Source organism: Penicillium malachiteum (genome assembly GCF_028827825.1).
Source record: "Penicillium malachiteum strain IBT 17515 chromosome Unknown utg000002l:1.0-8849297.0:1.0-8852440.0, whole genome shotgun sequence".
Lineage (NCBI taxonomy): Eukaryota > Fungi > Ascomycota > Eurotiomycetes > Eurotiales > Aspergillaceae > Penicillium > Penicillium malachiteum.
This window is the reverse complement of record NW_026643095.1, coordinates 346,060-366,982: the sequence shown is the minus strand read 5'-3', so window position 1 is coordinate 366,982 and position 20,923 is coordinate 346,060. Positions and strand designations below refer to the sequence as shown.

At 46.5% G+C, this 20,923-nt stretch overlaps 7 protein-coding genes across 7 annotated transcripts; 3 read left to right on the top strand and 4 right to left on the bottom strand.

The window, feature by feature from the left end:
* Positions 1 to 244: 244 nt before the first annotated feature.
* N7483_003190 (NAD(P)-dependent oxidoreductase) lies at positions 245 to 1,244 on the bottom strand (the record flags this gene model as incomplete). The annotated part of the gene is made up of 2 exons (XM_057086627.1): positions 245 to 1,144; positions 1,197 to 1,244. The coding sequence occupies 2 exons, from the start codon at positions 1,242 to 1,244 to the stop codon at positions 245 to 247; spliced, it is 948 nt and encodes a 315-aa protein (XP_056946456.1).
* A 452-nt stretch (positions 1,245 to 1,696) lies between these two features.
* On the bottom strand, positions 1,697 to 2,679 carry N7483_003189 (putative DSBA family oxidoreductase; the record flags this gene model as incomplete). Its single annotated transcript, XM_057086626.1, has 6 exons — positions 1,697 to 1,775; positions 1,849 to 2,165; positions 2,217 to 2,344; positions 2,403 to 2,444; positions 2,509 to 2,574; positions 2,646 to 2,679. 6 exons carry the CDS (start codon positions 2,677 to 2,679, stop codon positions 1,697 to 1,699), a joined length of 666 nt encoding a protein of 221 aa, XP_056946455.1.
* Positions 2,680 to 3,357: 678 nt separating this feature from the next.
* N7483_003188 (Six-hairpin glycosidase-like protein) lies at positions 3,358 to 6,289 on the top strand (the record flags this gene model as incomplete). The annotated part of the gene is made up of 7 exons (XM_057086625.1): positions 3,358 to 3,595; positions 3,654 to 3,750; positions 3,812 to 4,025; positions 4,084 to 4,372; positions 4,435 to 4,586; positions 4,636 to 5,850; positions 5,906 to 6,289. 7 exons carry the CDS (start codon positions 3,358 to 3,360, stop codon positions 6,287 to 6,289), a joined length of 2,589 nt encoding a protein of 862 aa, XP_056946454.1.
* Positions 6,290 to 6,683: 394 nt separating this feature from the next.
* N7483_003187 (cytochrome c oxidase assembly protein COX14) lies at positions 6,684 to 7,621 on the bottom strand (the record flags this gene model as incomplete). The annotated part of the gene is made up of 2 exons (XM_057086624.1): positions 6,684 to 7,162; positions 7,303 to 7,621. 2 exons carry the CDS (start codon positions 7,619 to 7,621, stop codon positions 6,684 to 6,686), a joined length of 798 nt encoding a protein of 265 aa, XP_056946453.1.
* Positions 7,622 to 7,989: 368 nt separating this feature from the next.
* N7483_003186 (DUF2458 domain-containing protein) lies at positions 7,990 to 8,863 on the top strand (the record flags this gene model as incomplete). The annotated part of the gene is made up of 3 exons (XM_057086623.1): positions 7,990 to 8,435; positions 8,499 to 8,538; positions 8,603 to 8,863. The coding sequence occupies 3 exons, from the start codon at positions 7,990 to 7,992 to the stop codon at positions 8,861 to 8,863; spliced, it is 747 nt and encodes a 248-aa protein (XP_056946452.1).
* Positions 8,864 to 10,318: 1,455 nt separating this feature from the next.
* On the bottom strand, positions 10,319 to 11,950 carry N7483_003185 (putative hexokinase; the record flags this gene model as incomplete). Its single annotated transcript, XM_057086622.1, has 1 exon — positions 10,319 to 11,950. One exon carries the CDS (start codon positions 11,948 to 11,950, stop codon positions 10,319 to 10,321), a length of 1,632 nt encoding a protein of 543 aa, XP_056946451.1.
* A 6,575-nt stretch (positions 11,951 to 18,525) lies between these two features.
* N7483_003184 (uncharacterized protein) lies at positions 18,526 to 20,718 on the top strand (the record flags this gene model as incomplete). The annotated part of the gene is made up of 4 exons (XM_057086621.1): positions 18,526 to 18,615; positions 18,693 to 18,857; positions 18,960 to 20,169; positions 20,210 to 20,718. 4 exons carry the CDS (start codon positions 18,526 to 18,528, stop codon positions 20,716 to 20,718), a joined length of 1,974 nt encoding a protein of 657 aa, XP_056946450.1.
* Positions 20,719 to 20,923: the final 205 nt, after the last annotated feature.

Sequence of the window (20,923 nt, the reverse complement as noted above, 5' to 3'; positions counted from 1 at the left end):
ACTTAATCTTGTCCAACAAGAAAAAAGAAGCCAAGTTTAATTTAATGGCTTGTATGTATTTTAGATAATGATTTTTTAGTACCGTGTGTAAATACACACAAAGCTCACCTTGCTACGGCGCTCCATATAAGACGGGAGAAGAGTTTGATAACAAAATGAAATGGCATTACCATCAACTATATTCAACCTTGAAGTTTTCACAGTAATAATAAAGAATAACTAGATATAAACAAAATCATGAAGCTCACTTCTGGTTACCATACTCCAATCCAGCCTCCTTGCGAATCGCTCCATAAACACCCGCAATATCTCCCTTCTCACCCATCTCCTCCTTAACAATACTAAGGAAGTGATCCGTAACCTCCACATTCCTCATACGCTGACCAGCCTCCTTGGCAATTCCAGAAGCATGACGAAGATCCTTTCTAGCAAGATCAACCGCGAAAAGAGGCTCATCACGGAGATAATAATCACCAGTAACCATACGACCCGCATACTTAGCAAAAGGTCCCGGAGCAAAAACATCCAACCACTCCTTAAGAGGACCAACACCAAGACCAGTAGTCTCAGCAGCAGTGAGTGCCTCAGCGAGAACACCAACAGTGTTCAGAATAAATGTGTTTCCGATAACCTTCATAGTAGTCGCACGTCCAACATCAATATCTTCTCCAGTTCCAGAGGAAAGATCAATTGTTCGCGATGCAGTAACACCCTCATAGAATGGTCGTGCCTTCGCAATGGATGCCTGTTTACCAGCGGGGACGATAATTAGTTGGCCGATATCAGCCATGTTCGGTGCCCCGAATACCGGGCTAGCAACGAATCCAGCTCCACGTGCAGCGTATGCACTCTCGGTGCGTCGTGATGTGTCCGGGTGCACGGTTGAGCAGTCGACGAAGGTCTTTTGAGAAAGATCCGTGCTATCGGCCAGGATTCCAGAGGTAATTGCGTCCAATGCGGCGTCGTCACCTACACAAGTGAAGACGATATCGGCATTTGCGATTGCTTCGGGGAGGGTGGTTGCGACTTTGATCTTGTCGGGCTGGTTAAGGGTTTCGGCGTGTGTGATTGCGCGGGAGGTTGTACGGTTGTACAGAGTGAGACTGGCCTGAGGACCTTTTTGGGCGATGTTGGCACTCATGCCCTGTAGTTTTTTGTTAGATAGTGGTATAGTAGTTTAGATGTGGGTAACTTACTCGGCCAATGTTGCCGAGACCAATCCATGCGACGTGAACTCCAGACATTATTGTACAATTGATGTGTTTTTAATATTCACGAGTGTTAGAATTGAGAAGAGCGAATGAGTCTGGCTTTAAATGCGATCCAAGCTTTCAATCGTGGGGCAGACGTGGGGTAGTGACGATAAGTCGGGGCTTATATCTTAGCCGGGGTTTCCGATGGATTGAGATGATGTTGATGATGGATGTAATTGAGTTGGAGGAGATGAGTCTTTTTATATTCGTTTGATTGAAAGGAAAGAGTCATACAGCCTTGCGATCCCGAATTGTTCCTTCTACAATGTAGTCTAATTGTTACTAGTTAACCGTTATCCCGAGATGCGGAGCGGGTGATGCGGTACGCACGGCCCGCATGTCCCGCGCGGTGCGCTCTACTTTTAATATACGCGGAATGCACGTTGCCCAGGTTGCAATACTGCTTCAACTCACAGAATTAATTTGAATCTCATAACACTATTCTAAAGCTTCGCTTTCTCATTCTCAACGATACTGATATCCTGGAAAGGAAGACCCAAGTATTGCCACATGTACGCGAACCTAACAGATATGATGTTAGTCAATTCAAGCCAGTTGACACCTCATGAAACAAGTCTTGCATTCTGATACATACCGATCACTCCCGAAGAAAGGTTCCTCCTGTCCCTGCGCATTCCGCACCCAGAACCAAGGCGCCCCATACGCTCCTAGATCTAGTGCTTTCTGGGTATTCGCAGTGAGCGCCTGCTTATACTCCGGACTCGACGCAGCAGCCAAGATCTTCTCGATGTCCTCATTTGAGAAGTCGTGGCTTTTAAGGAGCTCTGCCAATTTCTCTGGTTTGCTGACGTCGATGTTTTGATGGTACATCCATTCTGATAGTGAGAGAAAGGTTCTTTCGTATTTCTCGCGCGGGTAGTACTTTTTGATATAGATCAGACATCGTTGAGGCTATACGAGTTAGTCTGAAGTAGATATAAGTGTTGACTGGAAGTTTGTTACCAAGATAGAGAGAATAGGGAAGAAATCCGGTGTCTTGGTTTGTGGCACCCCGAAGTATTTACATGCCCGCTGTGAATCGAATTTGCCGTACGATGCCTTGGCTGGGAGTGTCCATGGCGGCTTGTTTCCTAATAAGATACTTATGAGTAAGGTTGTCTTGGATATAGTGGACTCAGAATGAAATACCAGAGCCAACATTCACACCACCTAAGAAAATAGGGGTGAAACCTGAGATGGCTAGTCAGTGTACATCCACAGACAATGAGAGCTATCACTCACTCAACCTCTATACCATGCGACTCTAGCGCCTTTCGATTGCGTCGCAGATACAGCACCGCAAAGTAGGAGTATGGAGAAACTAATTCAGGTATCAGAATGCGCTACTGGGTCCTGCCGGGTCAGATGGATACAGGGATGGCGATTTCATACCACAATCGATGTAGGCGTCTATTTTTCCTGTCATGGTGTCTAGGTACTGGCTGATTCGTCAGGAATGGTGCGATGATGATGCGATCATTCAGAGATGAAAGAAGCTCGTATATAGGTGACGGGGGGGCCCGACTCGCCCGAGGTGTGGATATGGGCCGAGGTTGTGGAGTTTGATGAGTGATCAAGAAATACGGGGGTTCGAGCGTGCAACATTTAACATGGGAACATTCCAACTGAATATTTTGAGTCTGGTGTATGGAGGATGAATCAAATTTATGACGGGTGAAGTATGCGATGGAATCAATGATTCAATGATATTCCTTGGACGAGCTAGTCAACTGGTATTGCTAATGCACCACGTTTGGAGATAACCCAACAATGAGCTGCCAGTGGAACATCATAATTTGAAAAGCTAGTCAATATGAGTGTCAGTTGTTCAAAATTGATGAATTAAAGCTGCTAGATATGACAATCTCCTAGATACGCCCACCATGCGCCCAGATGCCACTTTCATGCACTATGATGTGGGGTCTTATGCAGCCCCAGATTCTACCCCCAAACAACCAACTCCCCCACTGTTATCCCCCACTGTCCACTGCGCTTGGCACTGCCCACATTGCCGAACTATAGTCATGTAGAGTCTTAAAATGGAGATGATTTGGAGTATAGATCTCTTTCAGAATGTTGTATTTTTTCAAGGACATATCATATAATGTTCCTGAAAACGGGTACCATTGCCTTCCTCTCCTTAGGCCTACGCTCTTGGGGCTCAACACTGAACTCCGAGTCGGTCCCATGGCCGTCGATTCCTGAACAAAAACAGGTCACATCTTCCACGGGGCCTGTTCATGTTTTCCCAGTCTCTGTGATCAAAGGCATCAGCAGTGCTTTCAAGAGTGGAAGTTCCACGGACTCATTGGTGTTTCAAGGTGTCGGAGATACCTATACTTGTGAGACTCACTACCAAACTATCAGAATACTTGAATCTAACATTTGAACCTCTTTCAGTGGACTACGGTGAGGATATTTCTGGAAAGCCAGTCTTTCATATAGCTTCCGTCGAGGGAAATCCTCAGATTGAAGTCAAATACACGGAGGCTTTTGAGTAAGCTGCACTTTATGCAACAGTCCACTTTGCTCTCACATGGTCTAACAACTTTGAATAGAGGCTTATTAAACCCAAAAGGCGATGGCCCCTTTTCATTTGCAAATGGATTGAGCGCGACCTTTCGAGTTGAAACGTTTAATATCACCAAGCCCGGACTACTAAAAGGATATTTCATCCAGGGTTCTCAGCGATGGCAATCTATCAGACTAGTCAATGAGGGTAAACTGACCATCAGGCAAGCTGGTTTCATATCTTCAGTTGACCAAAGTCCTGTGAGTTGCCCTCAAAACACATAATAATTGATCCTGACTAGCTCGTGAAACTATCTAGTTGGATTCCGTGCCTGGCTATTTTGCTTCGAGCAATTCAACATACACAGACATTTGGGCACTGGGGCCTCGCACACAGCAACTGGCTTGTTATCCGCCAGACTCACAGACATCAACATGGGATATCACATCTAATGGTGCCTATGTACGTGGGCAAAAACCGGCAAGCTCTACCCGTGTTGTCAATCTGGTCAACTACACATTATCATTCGAGACCATGATTGACTATGGCGGCACTGGCTGGCGTGTTGATACAGAGATTGATGCTATCCAAGCTACAGGTCCTATCTGTATGTCTCCAACACGCCTAATCATCAATGAATTTTATTCCTGTTTCTAATCACTTATCAAGTCGTTCTCACGAGTGAGTACCCGGAAGGTTCCTTCGCAAATATCGATCGATCTCTCGTTCCACCAAATACGTTGGTCCTTGGGCGCGGATGGTCTCTGCAAAACCAGACCAGTCTACCTGGATACGTACTAGATAAATTTCCTATCAACATGGTACGTCTTTTACTACTCGTTGAACTTTAGTTTCTAACAATTCATATAGAATGTCACCGAGAAAACCTGGCACACTATCAAAACAGTCTCCCCGGGTGACGATACCTGCACGGTATACCTCGATGACCATCAAATCGCACACTTCAACATCAGTTCATACGGTCTCGGTGATCCCAATCCATATATTCCTGGTGGTGCCTACAAAGGCTTTGCCTTTGGTCCTTGGCAAGATCAAGCCGCCTACTACCGGAATGTGAAAGCCACACTAAACAGCAACAACGAAACCGTGTACAGCAATTCCATGACTTCTCAAGACGTGTTGATCGAATATGGTGTTCAAACCAATGACCAGTATACATGTTCTGATTCCGGGAAGCGCGATCGATTCGCCTGGCTTGGTGACAGAATCATGTCTGCCCGCGCGGTGATGGTAAGTTCGAATCAAAGAGAATATGTCTGGGGTCCAGCCCAGCAGTCCTTTTCCAGACAGATTACCTCGGGCCAAGTTCCTGCCAATACCTTATTCAGTCCTTTGGATGTGCAGGGTACGCTGATTCGCACATTGAATGTTGATCCGTTGGTTGTCGACTATAACTTCGATTTCATGCAAATCATATACGACTACTGGATGCGCTCTGGGAATGATACATTCTTAGAAGAGTTCTGGCCGCAAATGGTTATGGGTACCAGTTATGTGATTTCGCGGGCTCTGGATCTGGGTACACAGTTATTCGGTGAACCGTTTGGCAGTTTGGGGACTTCACTTTCTGGAGAGAAAGGACAAGCACTTGGACCTGCGAATACGGTGTCACTTATTCTAGGATTGGAACGCATGGCAACAATGGCAGAGTATTTGGGAGATTATGTCACGGCTCATATGTACAAAGGTCAAGCTCAACTTTCCCGAGATGCTATTGAGACACGGCTTTGGAACCAAACTGGCGGGTACTATACCGCAACTCTTGGAGGCTCTGGATACGATCTTATGGATATTGCACAAGTTCTTCTAGCTGGTATTGGCACTGAAGAGCGTCGCGAACGATTCGTCCAGAAGCTTGATAGCTTGAAGGTTCCTGCTGGGTATATCAATGGGACGAGATTCTTTGATACCCCCGGTGTGGTGGACCCTTACTATATGAGCTTTTTACTGGAAGGACTTGCGATTACGAATCGTACGGAGCTTGCACAGGAGTTACTGGATGCGACGTGGGCGCCAATGGTGCGTCGGGATCGGAATTACACTGGTGGATACTGGGAGTATATTGTAAGTCTGATCCTTTCCTGCACTTTGATATGATCTAACACTAGTACCTTTCCAGAGTACAGATGGAACGTACCCAGGTTTGGATCTGTTTACAGGTATGAGCCACTTTTGGGGTAGCTATCCAACAGTGTTCCTAACAGAGTATGCTCTTGGTGTCCGACCTACCAAGCCAGGCTATCAGGAATTTCTGTTTGCGCCCATGCCTGGATTCAAGACGGATTGGGTTCAGGGACGGGTTCCCACTTCCTCTGGGTTGATACTTGCTGCTTGGGGATATGATACCGAGGGGAAAATTATGATGGAGATCGAGTCACCGTCTGGCCTAAATGGAACTTTGGTTCCACCATTCGATGGGAAATATTCGGTTGATGGACAGCAAGGACAAACTGGTACTCTTGCCTTCAAGGGTGGAAAGAAGATCGTCGTCTTCCAGGAGTAGCTATCGAAGAGACATCTGGACGGTGTCAAGGTTTAAATAGATCAAAAATTATACTAGAGAAAGTGCGAGTTTTCTATGTACTGTACATCAATATACATGGAGGCCTTCCCTCGGATCTTGGATGAAAGGAAAAAAGAAACAGCAGTTGTTAGAAAAACACTCCACGGAGGAGAAGAAATAGGAAAATGAGGAATGACAACGCCGGGAACCCCACAATGGAAGCAAGCTGCGAGGAGAAATAGGACCATCACAACATGCTATGCAAAGAAAAGACAATACCTGATATGCCAGGATTGAGACCTGTGCCGTTGGGTAATACGACAGCCAAAATTACCCTTGGTCGCAACCTTTTGGCTTGAGCTTTTTTGTTTATCAATTTAAAATCCATGTCTCTTTAACGGCCAGTGGCCCAGCTGAACCAACCCTTGGACTTCTCCTTCGCAGCTTGCTCAGCATTCTCAGCCATCACATCCAGCTGACCAGGCATGGCCTTGGCAGCAGCAGCCTCAAAAGCCTTCTTCGCCTCGGCGGCGTCCACCACCTTGGTAGGCTCAGCTGCTGAATTTGAGACAGCGACGGCAGTCTGGGCTCCGGTAGCAGCAGCATCCTCTGTGTTCATCTTCTCGAAGAGGAATCGCTTCGCCTTGGCCCATGGGCGCTGTGCCTTCTCCTCCTCCCGGTTGCGCTTGATAATCTCTCCAATCTCCTCCTTCTTGATAAGCTCGAGTTGTTCCTCAGTCGCGTAGCCGCTGGCCTGGGCAAGACGGGCTTCGTTGAGAGTCTCAATCTGCTTCTCCATCCACAGAGTGCGTTGGCGGCGGTTGTACATTGTGAGGGAGACCATGGAGTAAGCTGTGAGGATAGCGCAGGTACCTAATTAGAAGACAGTATTAGCTCGATGTATCAGATGGTGATACGCATACCATATCGTAGCACATGTTCATCAAACCCGATACATGGTCATGTTTCCCACATGTCCCTTGGGGAGGTCAGGTCCAAGCTTAGATACATACCAGACGCAAGAATCAAAGAGTAAACCATTCCCTTGTGGGCCTTGTTGGCGAATTTCCGTCCAATTTCAATCCATCGATCAACACCAGATGAGTTCTGAGCCATCCGGGCAGCCCGTGCCTGTGCTCGCAATCGTTCCACCTTCTGCTTAGGTGTCTCCGGGGTACCATCGGGTCCGGCCTGTGGTGCTGGCGTGGGCTTCGCTGTGCTGTTCTTCGACTTCATGAAATCCGGCAGATCGTATGGCTGGCCGTTAGGCTTGGAGCTGGCGTAGGGCCCTGTGGCCGTAAACCGCGTTGCGTCCGCGGCGGATCGAGACATCGCGACAGCGTCTCTCTCGGGTGATTTAGGAGCGAGTAGTTTTTAACAAGAGCGCAATCAATCGATTTGGTATTTATGCACCCTTTACGATCGATTGTGAATTGTGGATTGGAATATTGAAGGCGCGGTCTTGAGGAGAAGTCCGGGGTTGAGAAGTGGAAAGGTAAATTTTCAGCGGCGGAGGAGGATCGCGCCAAGACCCGATAACAGCTTCATCTTACATATGGGACGACTCTTCCTTCACTGCTCCGTACTTTTTTCCCCTTCTACATTTTAAATTAAATATTGATCACCAATTTTTAATCCGTTACCAAAATTCCTCCTTCTTCCATCATTCATCACTTCTTAATTCTAACATTCTTTTCATCATGGCGGACTATCCCTCTAATACCCCGGACTTGAGCTCCGTGCTTCAGACGCTATCTACACTGGCTTCTCAGAATAATCAATCTCAATCTCAATCCCAAGCACCTGAATGGAGCCACTCAAATTCCTCTGCTCAATCAAAGCCACACATTGACTCTAACATTCCTGCACCTCGCACTACATCCCAGAGCGTACCACGTCGTCATCCCAGCTCATCCTCAAAACCAGCAAGTACACCCACTGTGGATCCTTCGACTATTACGACCTGGCCTGCAGCACTGCGATATGTCATGCGAAGTGTCGGCCAAAATGAAGAAACCCAACTTCGTGTCCGTGGTTTGATTCGAAGTCAACATAGCCATGAACAGCAATGGTGGAATGGCCGCCAGGCTCTTCTACAGCGGCAGCAGGCTCGAGGAGATAAAAAGAAGGAGCTGGATGAAGTCCTGTAAGTACTTAATTTTCTTGAACATCTCCTTTTCGCGGCTAATTAGCTAACTTTCTTCAATAGACGATCTATTGGTGCACCTGTTGATTCTGCCAACATATCAGTAAGTGAACGTTGATTTCGAAGCTTGCAATTTTCGACAGCGCTAATCTTTCTATTACTCATAGACTGCTCAAGAAGACAAGGCAGAACTAATGAACTATGACTTCAAGATTTACAAGGCGTCAGTGAAGATGGCGGATGCCTTGATGGCGGAGTTACGTGGACTAAACATCCCGTTCTTCGTTCTCAGAAAGGAGATCCAGCCATCTTCATCAAAAGGCGAGAGTGAAGCTCTGGTGGAAGGACCACCAAAATTGTCTGACTCCGAGCTTGCTGACTTGCAACGTCGCATGCTGGAGCTACTAGAAGATCTTTGCAAAGAATGAAAACATTCAAAGGCTTCTATCAAGTATGATGACTCAAATTTTAAACCAGAAGTGAATTTTCGATAACTTCGTATTCTATTACTGTATTCTTATTTAAACCTCAGTTTTGAAGTTCAGATGTTACCCATTGCCAGGTTTTAGAGTGCATCCTCTGTTTCTGCCTCCACATGTGCATGGCCTTGGATCATGATCCGATACATCAATTTCAAGTTAATATATCACCTGCCAGTGAGGCGGATCCTCAACTTGAACTTCAACCTCGGGATACTTGAAATTCATGTTTATATCATTTCCGAGTCTTCACTGGATACTTAAGACTTCACCCCCGAGATCTTCCACATCTTCCACCTTTCCCACTTCTACTACTTCTACACACATAGCACACCTCCGCACTCGACTCCAGATCTTAGCACAACAGCACATTTCTGAGATCGGTACGAATCCTACTATGTCACCAAATTTGAAGGACATTCAGAGACATATCTATGCCGTGCCATCGGACAGATTCCCCTACACAGGTAGTATTCATCAATCCGACATTTGAGAAATTCAAGTTCGGCCCGGCACCAGGAACTGGGAAAGATCTTAGCAGCTAGAGAGAGGGAAAAGTGGTGGACTTTGAAGAACCGTGAGCGATTGGCAAGGGACTTCAAGTTGTACGATACATTGATATGTACTGGGTAGGCACCTACCATCAAACAATGAAAGATCGTGTGTATTTCTCAGCACTTGAGTGCTTAGCTACTACCTAGTAGCTGCTACTATATATGCTAGTTGGATATACTATAAGTAACTAGCAGCCCTAGAGATAAGCTGTTGCCCTAGATGCTGATTCTGGGTATTATGGCGGGCTGTGAGTAAACCTGAAAAACTGGAGCAAACCACATGCGAGTAGTAGAAGAGGCCTTAGGCCTATTAGGTGGAAGGGAATCAAAAGGTTGTTTGGAACAATGTAAAGAAAGACTTCTTGCTCCCAATTCAGACTAACCCGGGAGAATGAATATGTAATGACTAGAAGCGATAGTGGACGCGAGTCACGTCACTACAAAGACTGATCAAACCTCCCCCATGACTACCTAGTAATAAGAAATCACCGTAAGAACCAGAAAACCAGACTCCAAGCCGGAAGAATAGAAAGTGTAGAATAACCGCATCTCGTCAACCCATGCAGAGAAAGAGAGAAAAAAAAGCACAGGAAACACCGTTGAATGCTGATATGAATCGAATCGAGATAGAGATAGGAAACAGAATGTTTCCAACATTCCCTTGCCAGGATTGGGAATGCCCTATGCAAAAAGTCAAAGCGTGAAGAACGTGAAAAGGATATAGATCATACGCCGATGACCGATGATGAAATTGAAAAAAAAGAAGAAGAAAATTGACAAAGAAGGAAAGAATTGATACATCTATGCGTCGCGGGTCTGCATCACTCGTAGGCCAATCGTGATGTTTCATTTAGCGCTGCTCGGCTTTCTCAGCCACTGCCACGGCTACAGCCACTGCTGCACCCAAGATTGCACTCTCAGGAGCAAGGTTCAGAGAAATGGCAGATTTAGAACCTGGGTGGGACTGTTCGGATAGTTCATCGAGGTAATTCTGGCAGTTATCACGGAAGCCGGGGTACTTGTTGATGACAGTACCGTCGCACGCAATAGAGATGTTCTTCACGGCCTCTTCGCTTTCCACAACGGTAATCCCGGGAGCCTCTTTCAAGATATCCTTTGCAGATTCTGTTGATGTGGATTCAACTTCATTGCCCAGGCACCACATGCTGTGGATACCAGTGGCTAGGTATGCGGCAGCGCGGCGGGAGACAACTTGAGAAACGCGGCGGATGAAGCGCAGGTCCTCGACAGAGGGACAGCCGGGGAAAGTGTGTTGTTTCTGTAAAAGCGCAGCAGAGGCGGACAGAGAGGCAGAAGAATCGTCCTCCAGGAATGCAATAATGCTTGTATCGAAGGAGTAAGGCTCACGCATTGAATGGGGCAGCTCTCCACCAAACAGTTTCGCCGTCTCAACCGCTTCAACCATAATGAGTCGAACAATCTCACCCAAGTACCGGCCCGTAATCATGTATTCCAACGGTTGATAGTCGGGTCGCAAGTGAGTCATGTTCAAGATATCGTCCCAGCGAGTCATTGGTAAGACACTTCCACCAAACATGCTCAGCTCAGTGTTGACAATAACATACTTTGCATAGTCAAACCAGCCTTCTGGACGTATGCCGAACTTGGTGCGCCCGATTTCGTGCACAGGGAAGTGGATGGCCATGTTGGTACCTGTTCCAAGGATCAACGACATGCGTGTCTTCGGGTCGACATAGGCACGCGACAGCAATGCAGCGGAGCTATCATTGACAATAGCAGCCATCTCCACATTCAAACTACGCTTGCGACAAGAGTCAATCAATAATTGACCTAGCTCCTGTCCAACGGTTCCGTTTGAACAGTGGAATCCTTTGCCCATGTGAATCACCAGTCCGCTACTCATTGAGGTCTGATCTATGGGGAATGACCACGAGAGACCTATTGGCAAAGCTGCCTCACCACGTCCATAATCCGTTCCAACATCCATGAGCATTCTCTCAATCTCTCCTGCCATCCAGTCGAAGAACTGTGTTCCTTCCAATAATTTCACTGTGTTATCGATTTGCGACGACGCTACCCGCACGATGCGCATTTCCTCTTCCCGTCCGTGCAGTTCAATCAAAGCAACCCGAAATGTTGATCCACCTACATCCAGTGCTAAGTATGTGCCTTTCTCAGACCCACTCGGTAAAGCATGGGTGTAGGATGGTAACATGTTGCATGGGGAGGTTTGTAGGCAATGGCGAAATTGTACGCGGATCTTCTCCGACATATCCAGCATTTTGGATGTCGACAGGGGTGTTGTAAAGAGGGTTTCCACCTCACTAGCGAAATCATCAAGAGAGCGACGGCGCCAGTGGGCACCTAAGAATGGTTTGCGACGTTTGTGGCCGAAGCCGCGAAAGAGGGAGGGAAAGAGGATCATGGTCTCGAGAGCGGCGACCACGTTCTGGAATAGCTCCTGCAGGCGATGCAAGACTTTAACCAGCGGAGCCGGCATGGTCGCAAGGGTAGTTTAGGAGGAAAAACGATTGGAGAGGATTTTGGGGATGAAGATCAGGGCGACATGAAGAGATAAGATCCTCAAAAGTGTTCAAGTTCAAAAAATCCGGGTGGGGAGTTTTATTAGGATTTGTCTAAGGTGACACTCTCCCACAGTAGTGTTCAAGGTGGATCGGAGGTGAGAGTGTAGCAGAAGAAGAGGAGAGGAACCCCCACCCGCGTGAACACAAGAGAGCCGCGCGAGAAAGGATAGAAAAAAGGTAAAAAAAGAAATAATAAAACCCAAGAAAAAAAGAAAAGAGAGAAAGTGTCAACAAGCATGAAGCATGGATCAACATTGGTCCATTCTTGATGATCAAGTGTCACTCGGAGTGCAACTTGAAGCCCTTGCGGTGTCGCAATGCGCGAAGTAGGTAATGGTATTGTAATGTAATTTTGAATCAAGCTATTGATTGAGTGAGAAGGTAACTGATATTGTGTAGTAGCGAGATTGTAATTTAAGTATTGAAGTGGTTATATTACAGTGGAGAGATCTCTAAGTTTAAATCGAACACTATTATCACTTCAATCATCATTTACTCTCTTTTATCATATCAAAACATGAAAGAATGAACATAGTATTAATCCATGGACATTTAAAGTCATGATTCTGATAACATTCCAAGCGTGGTATGTTCGTACATACTCAATGACCCCCTTGAGTGCAACGGTGGTAGCCGGCCCAACTGGTCGGGACCGTTACACTCAGTGGAACCGCCCCGACTTATAACCTCGTGGAGACCTGTACTTGACCTTTCAACTCTCACCTTCACCTTTACAGTAGATTGTTTCAAAGCACATGTAGCATGTTTCCCCTTGATAATCCTCAAGCTTGAAACAATCTGCCACGCTTGAGTCTCCCCTGAGTATCCCTGGGTTGTGTGTGTGTGATGGTGGTTGCATCACTGTAATCACGGACCACGAGTGCCATGTTTCGGACCTTTCGGCGGAGTACTAGTAGTAGATATGGATCCCGTAGCATCTTTGCTGATCTGGAAAGTACCTTAGCTTTCATCCAATCCAACCTCCTTACTGTGATGGTTGTCTTGCATCCATGCATATGTATCATGCGAGCCACATCTCTCCAAATGCCAAGAAAACCGGCACTTCAACACTCGCATCCCAATGCTTCAACCGTGACATCATTAACATCATTCGTGTGCAAAGATGGCATCATCAAGGTCTGGTAGTTTTCAATTGTAGTAAAGTTTTGCAGCATTGACACCTTACCATAACATCGTCGTGCTCAGAATCAAATCATGTCTCCTGATCAAATTCTGGATAAGAAGGGTCAGGCTATAACGCAAGGGGATTATGTGTTGACCAAGATTCGTGGAGGACATCGAGAGGGAGAGGTATGCCTAAATCGTTTCGGTGTTGGGTACATCGAGATATCACCTTGCCATGAGGGGCTTGTCATTCATACGGAGTATAGGTCGAAAAGGTTGTCACTGATCAGGCAGAAGCTCTGGCAGAAAGGGTTACCAACCCTCCCAAGGTAAGTGGTGCCCAATTGGTCTCTCCTTCGATTTTGAAGTTGCATTTCAATTGGTGGCAACGGGTCTGATGCCTGTTGTGGTATAGGTTATCTTTACTGATCAACATGGACATCGAGTTGCGCACAATCCCCTATCGGTGGATAAACAGCCGGGTCGGGGTTTAATGGGCATGTAAACCCACATTCCGAGGATTCACAGCTTGGATTATTTGGACATTGGGAATATGCAAGCTGTCGTCTGGTTATCTTTGGCAGATCCCGTGTTGATCTGTGGGGGAGGTCAATGTAATTGAGGCCATAGCACAATCGTACTCGTACTAGTATGTGGGGTACTGCTGGAGATATTGGACTTTTCACTTTTTCTCCGCATGGCAATATTATAAAATTGAACCTTGTGCTGAAAATTCCCTCAGAATGGTGGAGTAAGAAGTAATGCTGAATCCATGAACGTGACCATGACCTTCAGGCCCCCCCTGTCTCTCAGAAATGGCAAAGGACACGTCGAGCAATTCTCACCGTATTGATCGCGTCAGCCGTATCTGGAATCGCGCCTCCACCACAGATGAGCTGTCAGAATAAGTTTGTCAGCGTGGTTAGCTGTCGGTAATGGAGCATGCCCTGTCAATGAAGCCGGGCTATTTAGCAATCGGTACTTTTGCAGCTGAACATCCTGCGTTGAATCACCAATGCAACTGAGACAAAGGCTAAAGTCAGCCTCATGCTATAGCCTTGGAAGATATCCAGTCCTCATGATCATTGATTTGGTCGATCTTTGTGGTAGGTAACAATCCACGAGAATCTACAACAGGATCCCTCGTACAAAGTACCGAGTCACGAATAGATGTCCGAGCCAGCATCTATCTCCAAAAATGATTCAAAAATTGATATTGCAGCCAGACTTACGGAGTGACTGAGTAACTGCGTTACATCCATTGCTTCGTAGTCCAGGAACACACTTGTGCAGTGATATCATGTGTGGGAGCATCTGACAGGTGCGCTATCAGATGCAAATATCGGGTTAGCGCCGAATCACACGCACAATCCATTTCTCACGACGATCTGACCAATCATCAGATCCATCACAGTCAACTGGCTATTCTGGATTTCATCTGTCACATATCACATCTCATTCTTTAAATGTTCGAGTCCAGACCCTGCGTGTTCATGGAGACGACTCAGCCCACTTCCCCACCAATGCGATCCAATGGACCACAGTGAGATGGGTAGAGCCCCTGGCCCCACGAGTCAGGTCGCTTGTCTAACCCGCAAAGTACCCATGTCCAGACGGTCGCGAGCCAACCAGGTTGGGATAGGCAGGGCATTTATGTAAGTATATTAATTATAGTAGGGACTGACCCGAGTTTTCAGTAGGAACCCCTGACACGGCGTGGCTGTGAACGGTATAATGCATAAGGGATCCGCTGGTTGTTCTGGACTGGATCTAAATGTATTTATTCGAGGGCTGTGTCGGCACTATGTACCAGGTGATTATGATCGGTGAATTTCTACTCTTAGCGCTTAGCGTGCATATTGGATTGGGGGAAACGGCTCATTGAGACTACGTGTCGTCCAGACCTCTAACTAGGAACGCCACTGTTGTGGGGAGGCCACGACGTCACTGGGGAGTAAATCCTTTTCTATTTTTTATTATTTTTACAGATCAATTATATTTGAAAATATTCAGCCTTTTTACCGGATTATCCTTGTTCATAATATTTGATAGGTTATTATGTACGGAGTAGGGAGTGCACAGTGACCTGTTAGTACACTGCATGTGCATGCGATGACTCGGATTTCGGTCTATTAGTACAAAAAACCTTGGAAGTAGCATGTCAAACTTTCCCAGTTGACTCTGCGTATAGAATACTAGTATTCCAGGGTAAAATCTCATATACCCATACAAGATGACCGCTAATTTGAACTTGAAACAACCTTAAGTGGCCTGTTTCGTATAGAGGAGATCTTATCTCAGATACGAAGTATAAAACCGTTAAAATTGAATGTTCGTGTCTCAGAATGTTTCGACACTGCCAAGCGTGTTGGAGCCGAAGTCTACACACTAAGTTCGGCTTAATTGGACATAATTACTTGATTGGACTTGACTCTTTTGTTCCATAGCGTAGAATTGCCGGTCTAGGGCTGGATAAAGTGGGCCTTGAGTAGATCGGCATTAAGATTTGAGAAAAATCAGTTTTTTTCTCCCGAGGTCGGGGGTTTTTATTAATGTTCCTGGTTCTTGTAGGGATAGAATAGAGAATAATCTCATATTCATAGATAAATTCATGTTGACTTTTTGATAAGTAATTTATGATATAAAACTTTTACTCTCCAGCACTTGAGATATCTCCGCACTATGTATGCGGAGACACGCATCAAAAGGTCCCGTGCCAAGAGATTAAAATTTCATGTTGATTGGTCTGGTAAAACGGCAAATCAAAAAGGGGAAAAAATTAAAAGAAAAAAAATGAGAAAATTAAGAGAAAATTAAGAACCAACGGACTATTCCGAGGGTGTTTCCGGGGAGTTACTAATACTTTCAGGGAGCTGATGTGGCCTAGGAATTCCATAGAGTGGCTGAAGATCATGATCATATTCTATCTTCTATGCCCAGGTGGAGGAAATTAAATTGTAACAATTGTAACAGAAATACAAAGTAAAGAGTCCTGCAGTACGGAGGTCGGTCCGGGAAAGTTCTCGCCAGAAATTATAATTTCTTTTTCTCACACTAGGCTATATACAGTAAATATTGAAATATATCGCGTAATCAAGATGTATATAAAACGGAAATATATAGTACTGAAATATAATAACAGCTTGAAACAGTAAATATTCACATATCTTCCCATATATCGCTGTCGCTGTCGCTGTCGCTGTCGCTGTCGTTGCCGCTGCCGCTGTTATAGGCGTTATCACCTAACCCGCTAGGGGCTACTTCACCTAATTTATCACGCCCCTCACCGTATTCGTTGCCCCCTTCTAGTCTAATGACTTGCTGTATATGCCATGGTATACGTTCAATCCAAGCTTGAATTTGCGCCTGTGGTAGATCACGCCACGCAGCCTCCCATACTTTAATCCCTTCTTTACGCGATTTAGGTGCTCCTTTTCGCGTAGTGTATCTCTTCATCCAAGGCCATGCAGGTTCAATCATATTTAGATCAGGCGAATTTCCAGGCCAGATCATTCGTTGGACCCCCATTATATCAAATATTCGCTGTTGGTAGTGATGTGAATGGGCTGGTGCTTTATCCTCTTGAACTATTGTTTTCGTTCGAATTCGAGCACATTCTTGGGCGAATGGAAGTAGTTTTGGGGCTAAAATCACGGTGTTGTATCGGTACCAATCGATTCCACCTTTCGAATTGCGTGCAAGCTTTCCATTCTTCTGAGTCCATCTCCACTGAGGTTGTCTTCCAGGCTTATTGCGTAGCCCTAATCGCTGTATACCTGAATTAAGCTCCCATTCTGCACGCATAATAGGCTCTAATTCAGTATTCCATTCGGCGATTTGGTGTTCTGCTTCACGCTTTTGGGCTGTAGTTTCAGGTACCCAACAATGACAGGGGCCCTTCTGATCATAAGAAAAAGCACCCCAAAACATGAACTCAGAGGCCCCCTTCCAACGTTCTCGAATACAGCTTCGGACGAACCGCTCACTAGAAGTACGCCATACACGATATCCACCCCGACGGTGTAATAAAACAACCGCAGTTTCATCAGTCCAAATCACATTCTTCCAGTCTTCTATAGTCCAATGGGCGTGTTTTAAACACCATTCAAGACGTTGTTTTTTCTGCTCAGCGGCAAGCCCAGGCTTACGTGTAGGCTTTGTTTTTCGTAGGCCAATTTTTCGTAGTACATGCCAAACTGTTGTTTTTGATATATTAATCCCTAATTATAGAAGAAATATTAGAGGAAATAACATATCAAGTAACATATGAGATAACATATCAAATAACACACCAAGTAACACATCAAATATTATACTAAATAACATATTAAATAACACACTAAATAAAATATCAAATCTTAGAATAACTAACCTGATTCACTGCGTAGCTCTGCAGCTAGCTGTTCACATGTTTTCTCACGCCCATAGCGGTCTACACGGATTTTCGCCCCAAGTGTGGTTTTAAGCTCATCTGTTTGCTTAGATGGACGCCCAGAACGTGCTTTATCAGCTAACATTTCATCTGATATATTGAATGGTCGCTGATTCGGCTGAAAACCTCGTTCGAGTGCACGGTTCCATATGTCTCCTATAGTACGCCGTGGAATATTCATAAATTCACTGATCTCCTTAGGGGCATGTCCTTGGGCCCTTAGGTATACAATGACAGCACGTTGCGCAATATTGGTCTTCATTGTAGCTGTATAGGTGGGACAAAAGTGTAGCTGTGTAGGTGGGATAAAAGTGTGAAGGGGTGTACGGACTGTAGGCGGGGTAAAAGATAAAGATCTACGTGTCCACGGGTGTTATAAGCAATATTTAGCCTAGTACGTAACACGGCAATACATCCAATATACAGCAGGCTATACACCTGACATACAGGGCCGGTAATATATCAAGAAAAAGAAATTATAATTTCTGGCGAGAACTTTCCGGACCGACCTCCGTAGACACCTGGGCACCTGAACAGTAATAATAAACGAAATTACTCGACCAGACTGGGTTAACAATACGCATATCAATACGAGAATCTTTCCGCTCCATCCACATCTGTGGACATCTGCGGGCATCTGCGGGCATCTCTTCTTCCCTCACGCTTCCTCACTGGTTCCACCGAAACAATGCCAAGGCTAAGTTCGTCTGGATCGTCAGATTCCATATGCCACTGCACGCTCCCCTGAGCGGTTTCGCCTATGGAACTCCCCTAGCTCAGCCCTCTCCACTTCAAAGGGACTGACGACGCATTTGCCCCCGTTCAATCGGTGTCCTCTTTTCTGTCCCTTTTCCTTTTCTCCGATACCCGTTGTTGTCTCCTTCTTCTACTGCAAGGGAAGACTGTCCTTCCTGACCATTCATTTTTTTTATCATGTTGTTTCTAGGCGCTTTATTATTATCATCATGCCTGCAGACGGTAGGCGCAGCGCGACAGGATGAAGATTTAATGTCATTCGTCACGGTTAGTTGAGCCTCCTGCTCCTCTTATCCCACAATAATGGCGTGATTGCAGTCTAACCACCACCTTAATTATATTAGCTCCCCGAAGTCCGAGCCTTAAAATGGGAAGTCACTCATCATGATCGGGAACGTCAAGCTCCGGGTTATTGGTTTGTCGCGCCCTATGGTCAAATCTCTCCGGAGACGCCTACCCATAAGTACCAACAGTACCAAGTTGGACCGTATATCTACGATAACGATGGTGTATGTCTCCAGTCGCCCCTTCGCGTTCCATGTCAACCACAACAAATAAACCAAAATGCGATTCGACAAAAAAAGCATCCGCTTACCATTCCTTGGAAATAGGTCCTTGTTTGGGCAGGTCCAGCCCTGTTCGATAACCGCAATACCTTCGACTTTCGAGCGAACTTGAACATGGACGGCGAGCCACGACTCTCATTTATCGTGGCATGGGATATCGAAAACGGAGCCGATCGAGGAAACGGAGTCATCCTCGATAACCACTACCAGGTCGAGCGCGAGGTCCTCCCCTTGGTGGATGTCCACGACTTCAACATGCACGAGTTCAACATTATGGATGGCGGCAAGACGGTTTTGGCCTGCGTCTATCGCCCCACGGAAATCAGCCTCGAAGAATTTGGCCGCCCCGAGGAGAAGAGCTGGGTCGTATCTGGTGGTTTTGCGGAGTTCAACATTGAGACCAATGAGCTTCTGACCCAGTGGAACAGTCTCGACCATCTTTCCCTCACGGAGTCCAATATGTTCCATGCCTGGGATGTACCTCAAGGAGCGCCAGGCTGGGACTACGTCCACGCCAATGCGGTGGATAAGAACGAGGCTGGGGACTACATCATCTCGATGCGATTCACCAACACTATCTACGGTGTTTCTGGTGCTGATGGAAGTATCATGTGGCGACTGGGTGGATTGGAGAGTGATTTCACCCAGGACTTTACCTTCTCGAAGCAGCATGATGTGAAATTCGTCTCTTCTAACGGTACCCACCATGTGATTTCTTTCCTGAACAACGCATCCGATGAACGTGGTAACGACGAGAATCTGTCCTCGGTTCTCTTTGTTGAGCTTGATACCGTGGCCATGAATGCTCATGTTCTTCAGCGTATTAACCGTCCCGATGGGGATTTGACTCGCCTGCGTGGAAGTGCTGAGACCCTTCCCAATGGTAACGTTTTCATCGGCTGGAGTGAACGCGGTTACCAGTCCGAACATGCTCCCAACGGGGATTTGTTGATGACCGCTCGCTTTGCTTCGTCTCGGTACTCCACCTACCGTGCGTACAAGTCCGAGTTTATCGGCCGTCCTCTCACCCCACCCGACCTGGTGGCTTCTGTCTACGGAACCAGCAACTCCGATATGAGCACCATCATGCACGTTAGCTGGAACGGTGCTACCGACGTTGCTGGCTGGAACTTCTACGCCCAGGCCTACGACCGTGGTGAGCCAGTTTTCATTGGACACGCCAACAAGACCGACTTTGAGACCCTATATGTTGTTGACGGTTACATGGACTGGATCACTGCTGAGGCAGTCGACCGTGAGGGTAACTCGATGATGAAGTCTATTATTGTGCGCAGTGAAATTCCGAGCAACTGGCACGCGGCCGGCTTCCTGGGAAGCAATAGCCCCTCCCCCCGATGACCCATCTCTCGTTTCGTCCGCCTACGAGAACTCCAAGTCTTCCTCTTCGCAGTCTTCAAGTGATTCCTCCACTGCACCCTCCACTGACCAAGTTGTGGAGGATAACACCGACGCTGCCGAGAATACCGACACAAGCGACAGCACTGACAGCACTGACAGCACTGCCAGCAGTGATGGAATGGATGGCATGGATATGGGCGATGACAGCGATTCCTCTCTCGCTGACGCCAAGGAGGTTGCCAAGGCCGTCTCCAAGGCCTACGAGGTGATTCGTGGCGTTGGTGGTCTGCTGCTCTTCATCCTGATCTCCTGCTCTGTCGGTGGTGTCTTGTTCGCTGTTTACCGCGTGGTCAGGCGCCGCAAGACACGTTCCTACCAGCACGTCTCCTCGATCGATGATCTTCCCACAGAACAGATCCACCTGCGTTCCCAGGGCCCTGAGTAAATTCTTCATCCCAGCCCTTTAATTTCTCCTTTTCACCATTTCCCTTTTGCATGATTAGTAGCGTCGCATCTGCCTTCGCATTTACATTCTCTGAGTCGTTCTCTTCCTGGTGAAGAGACGATTCAGATAAAAATTGAACATTGGAAATTTCCTCGACATCCTACGGGGCCTGAACGAAAAGATAAGGTGGTTGAGAGGGTATGGG